Source organism: Carassius gibelio, chromosome A21 (assembly GCF_023724105.1).
Source record: "Carassius gibelio isolate Cgi1373 ecotype wild population from Czech Republic chromosome A21, carGib1.2-hapl.c, whole genome shotgun sequence".
In the NCBI taxonomy this organism is placed as follows: Eukaryota; Metazoa; Chordata; class Actinopteri; order Cypriniformes; family Cyprinidae; genus Carassius; species Carassius gibelio.
The window spans coordinates 18,937,624-18,957,168 of NC_068391.1; the positions used below are offsets into that span (position 1 = coordinate 18,937,624).

Below are 19,545 nucleotides of genomic sequence, written 5' to 3' on the forward strand. Positions count from 1 at the left end.
AATAGAGGAATAAAAGCACACAGAAGTCCGAGCCTGGCTACTTTAATCTTTACAAATAACGTGTTACCATTAGCTTCACTATAGCTGTAATGTTCTAAATGAAGGCTAATCACATAAAACGGACAAGGAAACGGCAGCGTCCACTGACTCCCTAACCATCCGTCTGCTTTAACACTGAGGACGTGTCAGGTGTTAATCGAATTGGCTTCTCTGCACCCAATCCATGAATTCTTTTATTGCTGCCCTGTGGTAGTGAGAAGCAGCATCATTTGAACATTCACCCTGTGTTTCTGCAAGCTGAAATGATAGAAGTGTCACCACAGCCTACAGAAACGTCCTTTGAAAATGTCAGAGCTTGATTTTTTACGGGGAATTTGAGGAAACAGCCGTACTTAGATGCTCTGCCTTGCCAGGTATAACCCACGGATGCGGCCTTGAGGCTTTAGAAAGGTGTTATGGAGATAAATTCCGGCGTTTGAATCACGACTGGCTGTCGGCTGGGCCGCCGCACTGCCCTTGGCCTGCCTTGTGCCATACTGCAGATATTTGTCTCTGTGTCAAGCCTCTAAAATGGAAGCCGAAGCCATTTTGCAAAAGAAGCCTGTGCTGTCTCTATAGGGTTGGTAACTGAGAACCAGTTCCGTTGTTTGAAAAGAACCAGAACGGTGAGCAATTTATACGTTTCGGTTCAGAAAACTATGTGACCAAGTGCTGTGAGCAGCCTTGCGACATCGTTTCCTGTAAAGGATGTCACAGATCCGGAAAATTACAACCCTAGCTTTGTCTGCTTTGTGGTTATCTCTGTGTTCATTCATTTTTTTTCATTCTGACGTGATTGTACAGATGTGCTAAAAGATTGATGACTCATATAGAACTGTGGACTTTCTGTACTGAAAGTGGTGCAGTGATAGGCTAATAATGACTTAAAGGGTTAGTTCACCCAAAAATCTTAATTATGTCAATAATAACTCACCCTCATGTCATTTCAAATCCGTCAGACCTCCGTTCATTTTCTGAACACAGTTTAAGATACTTTAGATTCAGTCTGAGAGCTCTCAGTCCCTCCATTGAAACTGTGTGTACGGTATACTGTCCATGTCCAGAAAGTTAAGAAAAACATCATCAAAGTAGTCCATGTGACATCAGAGGGTCAGTTAGAATTTTTTTTAAGCGTCAAAAACACATTTGGGTCCAAAAATAGCAAAAACGACGACTTTATTCAGCATTGTCTTCTCTTGTGTGTCTGTTGTGAGAGAGTTCAAAACAGAGCAGTTTGTGATATCCGGTTCGCGAACGAATCATTCGATGTAACCAGATCTTTTTGAACCAGTTCACCAAATCGAACTGAATCATTGTAAATGGTTCGCGTCTCCAATACGCATTAATCTACAAATGACTTAAGCTGTTAACTTTTTAAATGTGGCTGACACTCCCTCTGAGTTCAAACAAACCAATATCCCGGAGTAATTCATGCACTCAAACAGTACACTGACTGAACTGCTGTGAAGAGAGAACTGAAGATGCCACACGGTCAGATTACATCATGTCTCATTCACTGATGAGAAAACATAACGGTACAAAGGGCATAATATTACAATAATAACTCCTTCCATTCTCACTCTGTCGGCAATATCGTAATTATAGTTTTTTTTGCACCATCAATGGTTAGCACAGGTGTTGCATATGATTCAGTACGATGAGATCGTGATTGATTGTCCACTTCATTTAGTCCACAGATCTTTCCTATAGCATTACATGTGAGAATGACACCATGTTGGTGAATGCCAATGCTTGAAGAGATTGATACATCCAGAGAGGGCCTAAAATAGTTTGGCAAGTGCAAGGTCAGATGGTTTTCGGTGATGAGTCCAAATTATATTCTTGAAAGCTATGAAGAAAACAGAAGGCTCATCCTTGAGCGTTCCAAACACAAATTGGATGCACAAAAGGGACACTGTGGGTTTGTTGTCATCCCTTCCGCAATTAAATTCTCGACCAAGAGTTGTGGAGGTCTAATAGACACTTTTATTAAACTTTACAAAAAAGACAGCGAGTAACGCACAATAGTTTTAGGTCACACTCTTCATTAATGAATGACAAATTGTATCATATTTCGCTGCAATAGCAGCTATTGTTTTTCCAGCATGAAAGCTCAGCATGGCAGCCTCTGTGGAAATAAGTGGTAATGAGAAACATGGCAAGTTAACTAATCACACTTTATCTGCTAAAGAGAATATACATAAAACATGCAAATATTAACATGAGTGGAAATATAAGTTATTTTCTATTGAAAGTTCTGCATTGTCTACTATTAATGTGAACTTGTTCATCTACTGTAGCTACGGTATTGAAGCATGAAATATTGCTTTTATATCCAGCATTCCTGTAGCTCAAACAATAGAGCATGTTGCTTGCAATGGCAAAGGATTTAAGGGCATGCAACCCTTATATTTCTGGTCATAGATGGATCCACTGATCCGCGGCTTTCAAACTCCCCCCGTGTGTATTTGTGTAAGCACTCAGTGAAGAGCGTGAAGCGATGATCTTTGTAGCCAATCACAGTAATATCTGTTGAGTGTGTGAACATAATGGCCAATCAGAACTGTTTAAGAATCCACTCAAAACGTCAGTGAAAATGCCGGCATCGTCACATTTTTAACATTTACATTGTTTTGGAAAATCCTCTTATGGTGTTTTACTGTAAAAGCAGAATACAGCTTTGAACCAACATGAGGTTATGTAGTAAATAATGACACAATTTGTATTGTGGTTAACATTAGTTTAATTTCCATTTTCCAGAACGTTAATATTTTTTAAGTCAGTACATAACATTAGTGGGAGTTGACAGAAACACCATCTGTGGCACTATGATTTGTTACCAAAGGATACAAAGGTGACAAATAAAATAAAATACAAAACTGTGACCAGAAGAGTGGAAAGAGAACTGAGAGAAAAATCTACATGTGTGTTTCTGACTTCACCCGGGCGGATGAATCGGATAATCCCATGATCCGTGTGACCTCCTTTTTATTTTTCATGTGTAGCAGGATTGGCCGAGCTCAAGCTCTGCAAGTGCAGCCATAATGGCGGTTTAGATATTATATAAGCACCTCATAGCTGGAGTGGAAGTTAAGGGAGGAAGAGAGGGCAGGGCTCTACATTTGAACAAAACAGTCTCTCCGATAAACTCTTTAAGTGAGACCCGTGAGAACTCTTTTCACTCAAAGGGCCAACGAACTGATGTGTTCTCCTCAGGGGAAGTCAAACATTAGGCCCTTCCCTCTGTCAGTCCAACACGTGGTATGTATGTGACATTGGCTAGACTCTACTGAACATTGTACTCAGGGCTCAACATTTTTCAGGAGCACTGATGCCAATTTTTAGAGCTAAAGTGATTTTTTTTAAGACTTCAACATTGATGTTTCACAATAGAACATGTACATGAAAAAAGCATACAGTACAATCCGCTAATATTGGCATCCTTGGTAAATATGTGCAGACATGAGGTGGCTGTGAACAGAAATGTATGTTGTTTATCCTTTTGATCTTTCATTCCAAAAATGCACAAAATTATAATCTATCACTGAAGTAAAACAATGGTAAGTGGGTGGAAAATCTCATTTTGAAATAAATGTTTTTCTCTAGTTCACATTGGCCAGAATTATTGACACCCAATTTTTGCAACATCCATTTCCCAAGATAACAGCTCTGAGTTTTCTCCTGTAAAGGTTGCATTGGTTAAGATTAGTTAACATAAACGAACAATGTACTTAATACTTAGCATTTATTAATCTTCGTTAATGTTGATTCTAATAACATTAACAAAGATTAATACATACTGTAACAAATGTATTGCTCATTGTAAGTTAATGTTATTCAATGCATTAAGCATAATTAACAAATAGATCCTTATTGTAAAAGTGTTACCCAATTTCCTAGCATTAGTTATGCAATTGTAATTCCAGTGTAATAAATGCATTCATGCCGCCTTTGAACAGACTTTTTAAATATACCTAAATGTCACTTCAGATGCAGCTTCTGAAAACAATATTATGTCCACATGGTAGCCTTAAAAGTTTGTTTAATAAATCCAAAAGATATTTCTTTCTAAAGCCAAATATGGCTGTTATGAAACTAGCCTTTCCTGTTGGACGAGCAGTCTTCGTGATAACAGCCCTTTCGTTTGACCAAAAGTTCATACAGTATGTATCATTATCATATTATTTACAATTTACCCGCAATTCACATAGTTGCTCTTAAGAATGAAGATAAAGAAGCCCTGCAGAAGGACTCTCAAAATGTATTTTATTTTATTTTTGGTGTTTTGCGTCTAATAGCTGTAAAATGTTCCAATTTGATTTCAACAAAATTGTTTTTACACATTAGCACGTTGGTTAAGGCATTGTTTGGATCAGACACTTTGCCTCAGGCAAAAGGCTAATGTTATTAGAATTTATTAAACACATGGCCCTTACTTCTGTTTAATACTTCAGAGAATTGGAGAATTGAACGTTTCCGTGAATGCACCGACTGTACACCACATCAGGTCCAATTTCCCAAACATATTCATTTAGTAGTGTTGGTACATGTTCGGTTTGCGAGAAATGTTTCAAAATGTTCCTCTTCAAGAATCTCAGGACGTGTCATGTCACCGAGAAGCATGTGCTCAGCTCTATCTGCTGGTGCGATTGGTTCTTGGAGAAGAGTATCTTTTAACATCTTGCTGTGAGGAACGTCTCCCAAAAATAAACAGTGAGAGAGGAGGGAGCGCCTCATATAGGATCACATGTAATGTAGCCTCGTTACTCTAACATTTTGGTGAACAGTTAGCTTATATATATATATATATATATATATATATATATATATATATATATATATATATATTTATATATATAGGGTTATGAAAAATGCAAACTGCATTGCATGTGATCCTATATTAGGTACTCGCTTTATTTTATATATATATATATATATATATATATATATATATATATATATATATATATATATATATACTAAATTATTTTTATTACTATTTAGTTATTTTTTTGCTCGAATCTCCACAGTATATACTATCGTATCTTAATAAGATATACTGTCAAATACTACGCCTAACTTTGATGACTTGTATCTTAAGCTCAATTTGGAATGCAGGCTGCAATATTATTTTATTTTTTTTCTCTTAGAAATGCATATTTGACAGTAGCCTGAATTGAGAGTTGCTGTAGCTTGAGTTAGGATGCAGATGTAAATTTATGTTCATTATCAAAAACTGAAATTTTTATATGGTGAAACTTTAATACCTCAATACCATGGTAAAAATGTAACTATATGATTTCTAGGTATTTGTATGAAATACAGTAGTCTAAATATATTTAGTGCAAATGTACAAACGCTATATCTTAATCAAAAAAGCTAAAAAATAAAATCAATATATATTCCACCTTTCCTTTAATACATTTATCCCACAATTCTGCCACCATACTCTTACTGCATATTGATGTTAAATGATGGTGATTTGTAGATTAAAAAACCTTCGGACTGTATAGTTGTGCACAGTGTGTTATCAGTGCTGTTTCATGCGGCTTTAAACTAGTGCAAATTACAGAGTTATTTGAGTTCCTTGCTGAATTCAAGCACTTCACACTGGATCTAGTGAGAGTGTGAAAAAATGACTTAAGGGAGTGTACTTTAAGTCTGCAGTGCCAGAAATGCCCACAAAATGGCCATGGAAAAAACACACCAACTGCCATTGTGCCCAGCCCTATGTATGTTCAGCCCTCAGAGACGTACTATTAGAGCGCAATGAAACGTTTCAGTCTGAGAAGTGCTTTAGAGCTTTATGGAGGCACAAATGAATTAGCATTTTCTTCACCATCAGTGGTGCCAAAACACTTCAGTGGTTCATAGCTAAAGTTTTGAAGTGTTTAGTTAGCACAGACACAGGTTATGATCATTGCACTTTTCCCTTCAGCCTGCAAACAAAGAGGCGGCAACTAATTGCTGAGGTCATTGATCTGCATTCTCATGGTGCGGAGCTGTGTGTGTTTGTGTCGAGAAGATCTCAGTTTCTCGAAGGACTGTTATGCAAGCCGAGAGTAGAAGGAAATATATCAAGAAGAGGACAGGCTGACAGTCACACACCACCTGCTGGATGGAGCTCAAATCAACAGCCCAAAAATCCTGCGGGGAAATCAACAAACCCTGCAGGCACGACCTCGTTTGGCAGCATCGGATTATAACTCTCAGTATTAGAATCATTTGTTGATTTGTGCAAAACAGCAAAAATAAATGCATTCTGCTGTTAAATAACTTATTTACAGTTTACACAAGGATTATTATAATTAATGCAATTACGTGTGTATGGAATAACCAGCATTTTTACTTAAAATTTTACATTTTAATTTTATACCATTCTCACTGCATTTATCACAATGATTATTTTTGCTGAGGGGAAAAATACATAATGCATTGAATTGTTACTTTTCATTTGCATTTTCATTTGATTGTTTTCTTTTTGTATTTGAAACTTGATGGATGCATACAAAAATATCAGATTTCTTATAATAAGTCTAGCATCAGTGCAAACTACAGTGTTAGTCTTGTGCACTGTGAAGCATGGTAGTCCTTGTTTGTTTATTATTTTAAGTTATTGCTGGCATTACTTTGTTTAAAATATGAGCAAATAATATTAGTACTGTACATAAAGGGGCAGTTATGCTAGTGCTGTTTTCATAATACTCCCCAGTGTTTCCCATGCACGTCTCTCTCACATGACAGCGAACAAATTAAAACAATGCGTTCAATATGAGCTCAATATGCGTTCCTCTGTGTACTTGCGTTCCAGTGGAAACATCATTACTTGAAGACGTTTCTGATGTAGAATAACTCATATGTCACTATTACTGTCATTAATTATTTTGCAGTTCAAAATAAATTTTTATACCATTAACATGGAATTTAATAACGTTAATGGATAATGGAAAAAAAACACATAATTGGCCTGTCAAATCGATTGATTGCGATTAATCGCATCCAAAATAAAGGTTGGTGTTTATATATATAAATATGTATATTGCATATTCTTCAAATATATGCATGCATGTAAAAATACACAGTGCACATATTATGTGAACACAAACTTTTATTTTGGATGCAATTAATCGCGATTAATCAATTAGACAGCCATAGTACATTTACAATTATTCACCCATTAGACAAAGCTGCTTATCTTAAAAATTGCTAATTTTTACTTTTAACAGTTAAAGCAACAGTTTTGGAGAGACTGTTTTGACTATTTAAGATTTATTTGGATTTAATATTTTAACCACCAACTTGGAAATGCGCAGTAAGTATTTCTGAAATGCACTTTGTATAAGTCAATTCCTAGCCATACACACCACAGGTTTGTCCAAATCATTGCTGTGAAGAATTGCAGCGACTGGATCTGGAAACGGATGCTTCCAAAATATCACCAAAAACCTTAAACACAGTATTTGTAACTCACAGGGAGAAAAAATGGTTTAAAGGAAGCGATTGCTCATCCTACTACTCTTTTGGCAGTCACAGCGTAAGTGATTTTGGCTGACATCAAATGTCCAGCTTGCGTCGCTGGTTTATAACCAGTGTCATCTTTCTAGTGACCCTTCTAGTTTAACCAAAGACCTAACTTTAGGTCAGACTTGTTGGGCTTGAGAATACAAGCATTCTCGAGAGCTAAACATGGGGCCTGGTATTTCAGTTTTCTGAAACCTGAAACCCTTATAGCAATTCGTGAAGTTTTTTAAATGGGTGGGAAGGTATTAGTTATTTGTAACAGCGTATTTCTCTCCTCTGAATAGCCTGTCGATCAGCTGACAAATGGCTTAATGTTTTCATGCAGATGGGAGCTAATTATGGCAGCGTGCGGCATGTTGGCTAACCTGCTAGACAGTTCTGGTTACATGAGAAGGTGTCAGGGATTTGTAATTCCAAAAGCAGATCATCAAAGAGGTAAACTAGCACAAATAAAGCTGTATCAGGAGAGTGAAATCACTCCAACAGTTGTTGATGAGCAGTGGCTTTATGGCACTATGCCGCCAATGATTATTAGCTGTCCTGAGCATCTCCTGCCAGATAATTAGTACTGTTAACCTCAGATGGCATCATGTTGAACGCTAAATGCTGGATTACTCTACACACTTTTTAAAAATCTGAACAGATTTCAACCCCCATCAACCCCCACCCCCCACGTGGCGTATTAAACGTTGTTTACATGTCTGAAAAATGTTTTGAAACTGCCCGTCACAAACATGTAACTAATCCCATCAATCTGCAGGTCGCCACTTTTCATCCGCTGGTCATAAGTTTTTATTCACAGGATGTTTATGCAGCGATGAGGAGTGAAGGCAATCACAGACATATCTGTTGATATCTGTGCCCCTGATCCAATCCAAATAATTTAATATTGATTATCGATCAGATACTTGTATTCCTGTAGTAATGTATGTTTGGTGTATACAGCGTTGTGCAGAGAGTAAAATAAATATATGTATGATGTATGTATGTATATACACTCTCTCACTCTGTGTGTATATATGCACACACTGTATACAGACATTGGCAGATTTAATCTTAACGTTACAATTGTAGACATTATAAACAGACTTTGTGGTCACAAGTATGAATACTTGATGTAAACTTCTTGAATTGTATATGTGTAATTATTTCATAAACTGAAGATAAGGTTGGATAGCATGATGCTTGCATTGTCAGAATGTCAGTCTGTCAGTCAAGTCTGAATCAAAATGCAACCCATTGCAACGTGTCATGACAACGATGACTCGGACTGCAGATAAAAGTAAACAATAAATATAGAGTTATTGTTACAAAAGTGCACATCAAATAGGGAAGCTCAAACGTGTGTGACACACTACAACAAACCTTACTTTTTCTTGAGCAACTTTTATTCCTTTTAATGACAGTATCTCCTTCTACTGCACAACACCGCCATGACAGCTGATGTAAAATAAGGATCGGACTGAGACGAGATAATCACCACCATGTATATGCAAAAAATAAATAAATGTGAAAATAGGCAAACTGTGGACCCACACAATTAAGAACCATTGCTGGTTTGCCAGTTTTGCAAATATTACTGCTTAGCCAATATTAGATTGTTATTAAAACGATTAAGAAAATAAAATAGGGCCTAAATAAGGCATTAATAAATTACATAAAGTTTAAATAAGATAAAATCATATCAAATTAAATTTTAAAATTAAATTAAAATTAAATTAAAAAATTAAAATTAAATTCAATTTATGCATTTAGCAGACACTTTTATCCAAAGCGACTTACAGTGCATTCAGGCTATCAATTTTTACATATGATGTGTTCCCGGGGAATTGAACCACCAACCTTGCGCTTGTTAGCGCAGTGCTCTACCAATTGAGCTACAGGAACTCTAAAATATCAGTTAGAAATGAATATAAAATAAAAACTTAAGCTTACTAAACAAAAACACAATAGATTGGCATTTATTAACAGTGCTTCCAGAGTTTTTTTTTCTCCTCAAAATGAGGAGCTTCCTCCTCATTTTGTTCTCCCTCCTCTCTCAATTGGTACGTTGACTGCGCTTTCCTACCGAGGATGACCGTTTCTTGGTCTCTTCAACATTCGGGTCGTGGTCATCCCGGTAGCGCGGGTCCAGGAATATTGTCTTGCGCATGAGCTGCCGGCTTGCTTCTGGAAGAGCTTCATATTTCTCGTCTAAAGGCGGACACACACCAGATGAGAAGTGCTGCTAGGACATCTCAAAGTATCCCACACTGGACGCGCAAATTATATAAGCACAAGCTCAATTTCCGCTTCTCATCCGGTGTACGACCCCCTTAAAATATATATTATGCCAGTTTTCAGGTTGGCTGTCAGTTGTCCGTCCTCATCCGATGGGGCCAATGTGTTGTCTTTAATGAGACGCAGCACAGGGAGAAGAGATGACATGGTTATGCTGATCTGTGATGTGACTCTCTTGGCACGCAGCATTGTAGCTTTGTTCAGTTTTTAATTATAGTGTATGCTTTCTTTTAAACTAAATTATTTATAATTATTATTTTTACTTAATTCAAATAAATATTTAAAGAAAAAACAAATACTTAAAAAAATCAAAAGGAAGGTGGGCACAGTGTCACTGTGGCATAATGATGTAACCAGTATTGCGCTTTAAACTGGTAACACCGTCAACAGCCTATCGTACACTTGCTGACTTTGTTAAGAGGACTTCATACTCTAAATTAGGAGTGGAACAGTTCAACTTATTCACGGTTCGGTTTGCATCACAGTTTTAGAGTCACGGTTTCAGTATTGTTCGGTATGCGCTATGTTTAGGTAAAAATATACTTTCAAATAAAAAATAAGAATATCAACTGTAAAACAGGAGGAGAAAATGCTTCCCATCTTGTTTCGTCCAATTTGTGTACTTTGGTGCAAATTGCGCTTGGTAAAAGCAAGCTACTTTAAATACCTAGAGTACGTTTACAACAATGTATTAAGAACAAAGTTTTTCCTTTTTGATTTAGTTTTTGAATTAGTTTTAAAAATGTATTATTATTATTATTTAAAAGTTTGTGTACAGATGACAATGTTATTGAAACGACAGATCCACAAAAACAACAAAAAAATGCTGTATTATTTTCTCTAGGTCAGTAGTTGGCGATGTTGCCCTTTTTCTTAAAAATGTTTTTGTAGCTTACAACGAAGTTATAACTTTATTGTTTTCAGGCCCCCAAAACACCCTTGTCATCTAAATGAACGGCCAACATGCATTAAAACAGTTCGGTTTTTGTTTGAAAATGGTGTTGTGTAAACATTTTCTAATTTAAATATTTAATTTTTAATTTTATTTGAAATGTCTTAAACTGTCCTTATGTCTTGTGTTCCAGCTCTATGGCCAGGCCTGAAGCGAGCAGCTCCAGTTCGTCTGGATCAGTCAAGCCCGGCGGAAACACCCATAAGATCTGCCTGGTGTGCTCTGATGAGGCCTCCGGGTGTCATTATGGGGTGCTCACCTGTGGCAGCTGCAAGGTTTTCTTCAAAAGAGCCGTAGAGGGTGAGTCTGCGGGACACACACATACCCCTCCATGTTCCTGTTTTGACAGTAGGGCTGACTCAGTGGAAAGCACTGGGATGATAAATGCTTTGAATCTCATTTTATTAAGCAGTGAACAACAAAGATATTGCATGTACCGTCAAGGTTGCACTGTCAAATAGATTTTGATTAGCATTTGATGGCTAATAAAATGCTGGTACATTACCACCCAAAACTGAGTTGTATTGGCTTTATTTCAAGTGTGTTAGGTAATATTAATAGTGTGATTTATTTTTGTAATGTCTATTTAAATTTACAGATGAGCCCTTACTATGTTACTAGATATGTACTGCCCCAATCTTCCGTTTCAACAGGAAATACATCAAACTTAGAACAACGAATAGTAATTTTATGGTAGCAAATCACAAAAAAAAAAAAAAAAAAAAAAAAAAAAAAAAACATTTATTAAACATAAAAAAGCATTTATTTAATGCAGTGTTTAGTAACAGAAAATGCCAGTCATCTTAAAATGGCAATATTGACTTGATTTAATCATATTTACTTATACATTGATCTGTTATTAATTCCGATATCCCCTGATAGTTGGATTTATTACTGTAATCATTATTGTAATTGTAATCATTATGCAAATCATTAAATCTGTGGTCCCTCGTAGCCATTCCCTGCTTGTGTTCAAAATTACGAGTAGCAGGGGCTCTAAAAATGTTTAATTTGTCTAGGTTCATATTTTTTGTTCATTACAAATTATATCACTGTAATAATTTTAATGGAAGTCGAATCCATTTCTTTGCACCCCTTTGCTATAATGGCAGAAGAAACTGCCATAACAGGCAATGAAGCAGTGATGATCCATGTTATTCAGCATGATTTGAGAACGTCCTCAAGGGCATTTGTGCTTCAGTCAAAGCAGGAACATCTGACCTTTAGTACAATGTAGTTCATATGGTCAATGTCACAAACCAGCGACCTAGAAATAGTGCAGAGTCTGAAATATCTCTCATTTATTTTGGTATAATGTTTCTTTTGTAGGACAAGCAGCTTTGTTTAAATATTTTGAATCTTATTTGTTCGGCACAGAGGTCTTCACCCCACCATTTTTCCCCCTAGTAGAGTCATTAACACCAGAACTTGCAGACTTTAACCAGTATCCTTTATATATATATATATACTCCACATCAGTCATGGTTTTCTTAAACCTTAGCAGACAGATGATCAGGTTTGCCTTAATTAGACACAGAAAACAAACACACATTGTCAAAGTGCGGTTTCCTGCAGAGGTGTTACTGTGAGATGAGATATTTCCTTATGTTTGGAGCACAGAGTAAGTCTAGAAAAAGAGCACGCAGCAATAAATCTCATGTGCTTGGCTCCTTGACAGCATTCCCCCCTGTTTGAACACATGCTCCATCCGAGCACCACCTGCATGATATTGCTGCAGTATCAGCTCCACTGTCATCCTCTACCATCCATTCTCTGTAGAGCTCCAAAAATGAAAATCCAATTCATTTCCACCTCAAGAATTAGATTATGCATAAAGCTTTCAGAACAGACTCCATGTGCTCAGAAGAGATGCTGTTTCTGTAGAAGCCATGTACACAAGTCAGAGTGCAATTGCATTAATAGGAAACCATCGGTAAAAGCCAAAGTCTTAGTGAAGAACTAACCACAAATTAGAAAAGTATTTGATTCTAAATATTTTGCAATTACCAAATTAAAATATGTTTTTTTTTTTATTCATAATCAGTGATTGCGAAAAGTTTCACGGTGTACTGCCATTTGATTGTCATAATCAAAGCAGTGCTTTATGGGATGCAGCGTTAATTTGCTTTAATTGAAAGTAGAGTAAACATTGTCTTGTCTTTTTTATGATGTGATTCGTTTGGTAGCTGGTTGATTTTGATTCATGCCTTCAGTCTTTTAACTGAAGATGAATGCTTTAGAAGCAAGACTGCTAAAAGTGCACTGCTACTACACTCTAGAGTGCCAAGACAATCTGTAAAAATAGCCATCCTAATTTAATAAAAACTATACCTTTCTGTTGGCACAGATTGGAAATACTGTAGTTCATAACCATAATAAAAGGAACATTTCTGTTGGAAATGAAGCCTCATGTATAAGGTATTCTTTAATTTAAGTTTCATTAGTTATATGCTGATGATCAGTAAGTAATTTGCATAATGATTTGCATAAACAGATGTCATTTACATGTAGAAGTTTTAAAGGTACAGTAGCACATTGTTACAAATTACACAATCAACCTACACATAACCAAAGGTTGTCTTTTCTGTGTAAATCTTTTTAACAAGAATGTTGGCTAAAATGGCAAATAATTTGGTTTATATTTCTGATGTTCAACATCAGATAGAATTTGTCAGATTGCACATTATTTTAATGTGTAGAGAGTAATTGTGTGTCTGGTTAGGAAACTGTTTAAAGGTCAGAGCGAGGGTGAAAAAAGGACTTGTGAAATGACTGTTTTGGTGGCAAGAAGCCTTGAATTTCAAGGAAAAGAAGAATATGTCTCCTTTATGCAAAAATAACAGATATGAATGGCTCCTACATAGAGGATTTGGTTACACTTTAGTTCGGGGACCGATTCTCACTATTAACTATTAACTATGACTTTTGCCTTAGTAAACTTCTAATTTGTTGCGTATTAATAGTTAGTAAGTTAGTTGTTAAGTTTAGGTATAAGGTGCAATATTGGATCTAAAATATGGACCTGCAGAATAATGCATTAATATGTGCTTTAAAGTACTAAAAAACAGCCAATACGCTAATAATATGCATGCTAATAAGCAACTAGTTAATAGTAAGAATTGGTCTTTAAATTAAAGTGTTAACAAGAATTTTTCATATTTTAAACTTTATAGTTGCAACCGAAGTGAAATGAACAGCTTTTTCTAACCAGCTTCACATTTTGTGCCAGCATGAACTGAGCTGTGTTTTCAGCACCTGAAACATTTATATCTGTTATTTTTGTTTTTCTTCCCTGATTTCTTCGGTTGCTCTGGCAATGGTGAAGGATGGAGAGCGCGGCAAAACGCAGATGGTAAATAAATTCACCTTCAATAATGCTTTTGCTTCCAGTTTCAGGCGACCCACAATACACCTGTGTTCAAATGCTTTTGTATTTAGTTATAATTTGTAGTATAGCAACACTGACTCAATGAAGCTCTATTACAGCAGGAAACGAAATCACCTACAGACATCGTCAGAAATTAACTGTTTTTTATTAAGGACCGATATTGCCAACTGGACTTGGGATTTTCAAGGGCATTTATCTTTATCAGGAGAAAATATATATATATATATATATATATATATATATATATATATATATATGCTAAATAAATGGCGAGTCTATATAGTAGATTATATACTAACCTTATGAGTGTTTTATTTTCTTTTTCAGTTCTTTTTTTTCCTGTCAAAAATCTTAGAATAGCAATTGCACTCGCACCTCTGATAATGTATGTTTTTATTATAATTTGTAGCTTGCTGTGTCATTTTCCACGCAGTTAATTTCTGACCCTTGCTAAAAGCATGTTACCTGCACTAGTTATTAGTCACTAGTTTGCATCCTGATAATCATCGTATTGCACATTGCACTTGGCTTGATTCTGCTTGCACCACAGCTAGTTTCTGTATGACTGCATTAGTATTGATCGGTTTTGCTGATGTGTCTTGACCATGACTAATGAAAAGACACTTGAGTCAGAGTGCTTCAAGCCTGCTAAACATGTTTGAGCGTGACATTATTGTTTTATTCTGACCTTTAATAAAAAGAAGTGGCTTGGAGCGGTGGTCTGCGGGATGAAGATAAGGGTACATTGGCTTTTGTGAATTTTTCCTTGACTTTGCTTCAGCACAGAAAAAATCGACTGCGTTGAAAGGCAGACAGAAATGGATTTCAATGCTCTGTTTGTAAGGGTGTAAAGTAAAACAGAGTCAGGCTAATCGAGGTATAATCCAATTAAAGGACGCTGTCGAGCAGCATCAGACAGGAAGTAGTTGATTGACATGCAGAGTATGAAGTCACACTGTTCTCACTGTAAGTGAATCTAGTCGCTCTTAATATTTCAAGGTAGTGATAGCCAGAGCAACAGATTAATTTAACCATAAATCTAACAAATTTGAGTGAGTTTTATGGTAAAATAAATGAAAATACAGCTCTCTGTTGTCACAACCTGAATGCAGTTCCATGCCGTCAGTCTCTGAATTCTCTGGTTAAATTTATTAAATAAAATGTAAAAATAGAAATTAGAGAAGGTTCCGCTTTTAGTTGCGCTGAATACTGTATGTGGCTATTATATGCTTCGATATGCTTCAAAATGAACAATTCCGCAAGCTGGGTCTCTAAAGACTGCGGGGTGGCATGTTCTCCACACCAAATGGAGAAATCCTCAAAGGTCTTTGGCTGAGTGTTTGGCAGGCGACCGGTTGAGGTGGCGTTTGATTATTCATCTGTTTTGGCTTATGATTCTGTACTAATTCCAAACATGTCTGTCTTGGAGGAGCTTTTTCAAAGCTTTTTGAAGTTTTGGATACTCTTGGATAGGAATGAATAAAGAGGTGATGGTTCTCCTGCATGGAGCTGGAGTGGAGCTCATTTAGGGCTGGACGATGTGGCGTTTAAGCATCGATATCACGATGTACGAATCCACGATAGTCATATCGCAGGATGTGCGATGTAGGCTGTCGTAATTGATCCGTTATTCATTAACTGTATGGGCCAGCGGCTCCCAGGCCCCTTGACCAATGTGATTTCATGGATTAACTGCTTATTCTTATGAATATATATGCATTTTAATTTTGTTTGTTTCTATTCTGCTATCTACAATACTTTGGCAATATGTACCTTTGTATGTCATGCCAATAAAGCAATATGAATTGAATTGAGAGAGAGAGAGAGAGAGAGAGAGAGATAGAGAGACCGAGAGAGAGCGAGCCATTTTCAAACAACATCAGCGCTCTCTTGCTCTCTCTCCCTCGTGCATATTAATCAATTGACACGACGGTGTCGATGTTTAAATCATTTAAAATGAGAATGTAAGTGTGCTCACCCCATTTTTGTTTGTAAGAAAAAATATCGCAATATATATCGCAGAAAAATAAAATATCGCAATGTCATTTTTTTCCCAATATCGTGCAGCCCTAAGCTCATTGGGATAGTTCAGCAAAAACTATAGTAAATTGCATAACACATACATAATATGTTGCTTATTAATAGTTAAGGTTAGTTAATAAGTTTTGGTATTGGGTAGGATTAGGGATGTAGAATATTGTCGGTCAGAATATGTGCTTTATTAGTACTAATACACAGCCAATATTTTAATTATAGGCATGCTAATAAGCAACTAAAATAAATTTTTAACTATCATGTGTTCCCAGCAATCGAACCCCCAACCTTGCGCTTGATAGCACAATGCTCTACCAATTGAGCTTAAGGAACAAAACTAGTTAATAGTGAGAATTCGTCCGTAAACTAAAGTGACCTTGATATTATTTTTGACCATCTTTCTATATTCTGAAATTAATACAAATTTAGTAGCCAGGACAGAAGTTAATAAACTAGATGATGTGCATCCACTGGATTTCACCTTATTTACTGAAAGAACATTATTTTTCATTGATTTTTCAACCCAAAGATGAAAAAAATCATATTCATATTTGATCATCTCAGTGTTGCATTGGATTTTAGCGAGACTTACTACTTTGAAAAAACCATTAGATCAGGCTCAAGCCAGCTTTAGCTAGTTTTACTTTTACCTTTTAGCTTTAAAACAGTTGTAACCTTAATGGGTTTGTCACATTGCGTGATTCTTGCTGACCCTCCAGCGAAATGAATCCAGTCAACTAACACAGAAGTATATGAATTCAGTTGTCACTTTACCTGTCTGGGGTTTTTTTGGGATGTGGTAATGTAAAAGAAAACATCAGAGGTGCTTATTGTAACGTGAAATCCTTTCAACTGTTTCACCATAAAGCTGTGAGTAATACCCATATCTGTTCCAGGGCAGCACAACTATCTCTGCGCTGGAAGGAATGATTGCATCATCGACAAGATAAGAAGGAAAAACTGCCCGGCGTGCCGCTTTCGCAAGTGTCTTCAGGCCGGCATGAACCTGGAAGGTGAGGATGCTCTGATAGTTTGACGAGTGGTTTATATGACCTTTATATGCCTCTCCACAGCGGTGCAAGCCAGGATGCAATTAGGAAAGACCCCAAAATAATTTACTCTCCATCATGACATTCCACTTGTGTTTGTTCTCAGTAGATCCAGACTGAGTAGTTTTGAAGGAGAGATACATTTTTTTAAATTGGTACACTGTTCACGTCAACGTTCATGAAATTTTGACAAACCAAATGTCATCAAATAATTTATAGTTTTAAATTGATCAAACAACTGAGTTCCAGTTTTTTATGTGTATTACTTATTCTAGAAATCACTTGGCTCTTTCTATATGCTGTATGCATTTTTTCCAGTCCACGGTCTCAAGTAGGTGGTGGAAACATGGTGAGACCAAGGACTGTGTGCGCAGATGTTCCTTCATACACAAAAGATGAAGGAATGTATGAAATGGCCTGAAGCTTTAAGAACATTCAGCAGTGCCTCTTTGACAGTGTGCTGATGTACTTCACAGTTATTGGACAGAGGTCATCCATCTCTGTGAAAGGCTTTAAAATTGTGGATGATTTATTTGCGTGAAGCAACAAACAAAAAAAACAAAAAAAAAAGACCTTGATTCAGTAGCTGCAAACTAAATCTGGGGTTCTACCAGAGAGGCTTTTAGTTGCCATAGAAACATTTATGGCAGAAAATTAAAAAAATGAGACATTGTGTTTGATGGTAAGCTCTCAATCAGTGATTTTACGAGAGCAAACCTTCAAGAGGCATTCGCACATCAAAACACATATGTAACCCAGGTCATTCATATTTATAGTTTGTAATCTGTTGTTTATATTGCTTTAAAATAAATAGTAATATTAATAATAGAATAGCAGCAAAAAATGTTTTTATTTTACTGTGAATCAAAAAAATAAATATATATATATATATATATAAATATATATATATATATATATATATATATATATATATATATATATATATATATATATATATATATATATATATATATATATATATATATATATATATATACACACAGTCAAATCTAAAATTATTCAGACACCAGATATAATTTTTGATATTTTTGTACTAGTGGGTGCAGGACACTGTAGTTAATGTATGTGAGGATAGCAAAATAAAGTAAACTGTGACATATTATACCCAAAAATTCTTCCTACAGTGGACTACCAGTAAAACTGATACAAATCTGGGACACTTTGACCTGAACATGTTTTGCTTTATTGTTATCTGACGTTATCAAGATCAATCTGTTCTGACTCAGTTTAATTCTGTGTTCTTGTCATATGTTATTACCATTTTCTAAACTTTAGCGAATAAACTGTAATAATGTGTGTGTGTGTGTGTGTGTGTGTATATATATATATATATGTATATATGTATATATGTATAAATTTGATTCATAGTAAAAAAAAAACATTTTACTTTGTTATTCTAATATTAATATTACTATTCATTTTAAAGCAATATAAACAACAGATTCTATATATATATATATATATATATATATATATATATATATATATATATATATATATATATATATATATATATATATATATATATATATATATATTAGTCAAGCGATTAATTGTGATTAATTGCATCCAAAATAAGTTTTTGGTTACATAATATATGTATATGTGCTGTGTATATTTATGTTTTTATATATATACAGTATATATTATATTCATATAAAAATAAACGTGTATTTATATATACATAATAAATATACACAGAACGCACACTTATATTATGCAGATAAAAATGTTTATTTTGGAATGCAATTAATCGCGATTAATCGTTTGACAGCACTAATATTTGATATGCTTGATATAAGTTGACTAATGTATCCTCCCGTTTGCTCCAGTGAGCCGATCCTTATTTTCTGATATCTGGCTCTAGATTTCTAATAGATAGTGCTGTCCCCTTCCCCACTCATTGTAGTTGTTGTGAGACTTGCTTTACATGTACAGTATCTGTAAGCTTCATTTATATAGTGTTTGTGTTGATGTTCAAAAGATTCTCACAAAAAAGGACACTGGAATATTACTTTATTTAAGAAACCAGTATGAGTGGGACTAACCTTATACAAGGTGTGCTCAAATTTCTGCCTCATGTTTGACAGTCATAATCATATTGCGGAAGTAATAGCAGCCTTACTCAGTACTTGCATAAATTCACAGTAAATGGTTAGAAAGCAAATCCTATGAATGTTGCGTCACTTTGAAAAATTTTGTCTTTAATATAGAGCATTAATAGAGCTTTAATATAGGACTTCTTGGTTAATGATGCTCTT

The 19,545-nt window shown here is 35.5% G+C and overlaps 1 protein-coding gene across 3 annotated transcripts in view; it reads left to right on the forward strand.

Annotated features, from left to right (window-relative positions):
- Nucleotides 1-19,545, forward strand: part of LOC127942121 (glucocorticoid receptor) — a 55,763-nt gene that overhangs the window by 21,331 nt on the left and 14,887 nt on the right. For 2 of the 3 annotated variants that reach the window (XM_052537703.1, XM_052537704.1), the window contains exons 3-5: nt 10,926-11,092; nt 14,118-14,144; nt 17,111-17,227. In XM_052537703.1, the coding sequence (XP_052393663.1) occupies nt 10,926-11,092; nt 14,118-14,144; nt 17,111-17,227 (311 nt within the window). The remainder of the gene's footprint in view (nt 1-10,925; nt 11,093-14,117; nt 14,145-17,110; nt 17,228-19,545) is intronic. The other variant, XM_052537705.1, reaches the window with a different exon arrangement.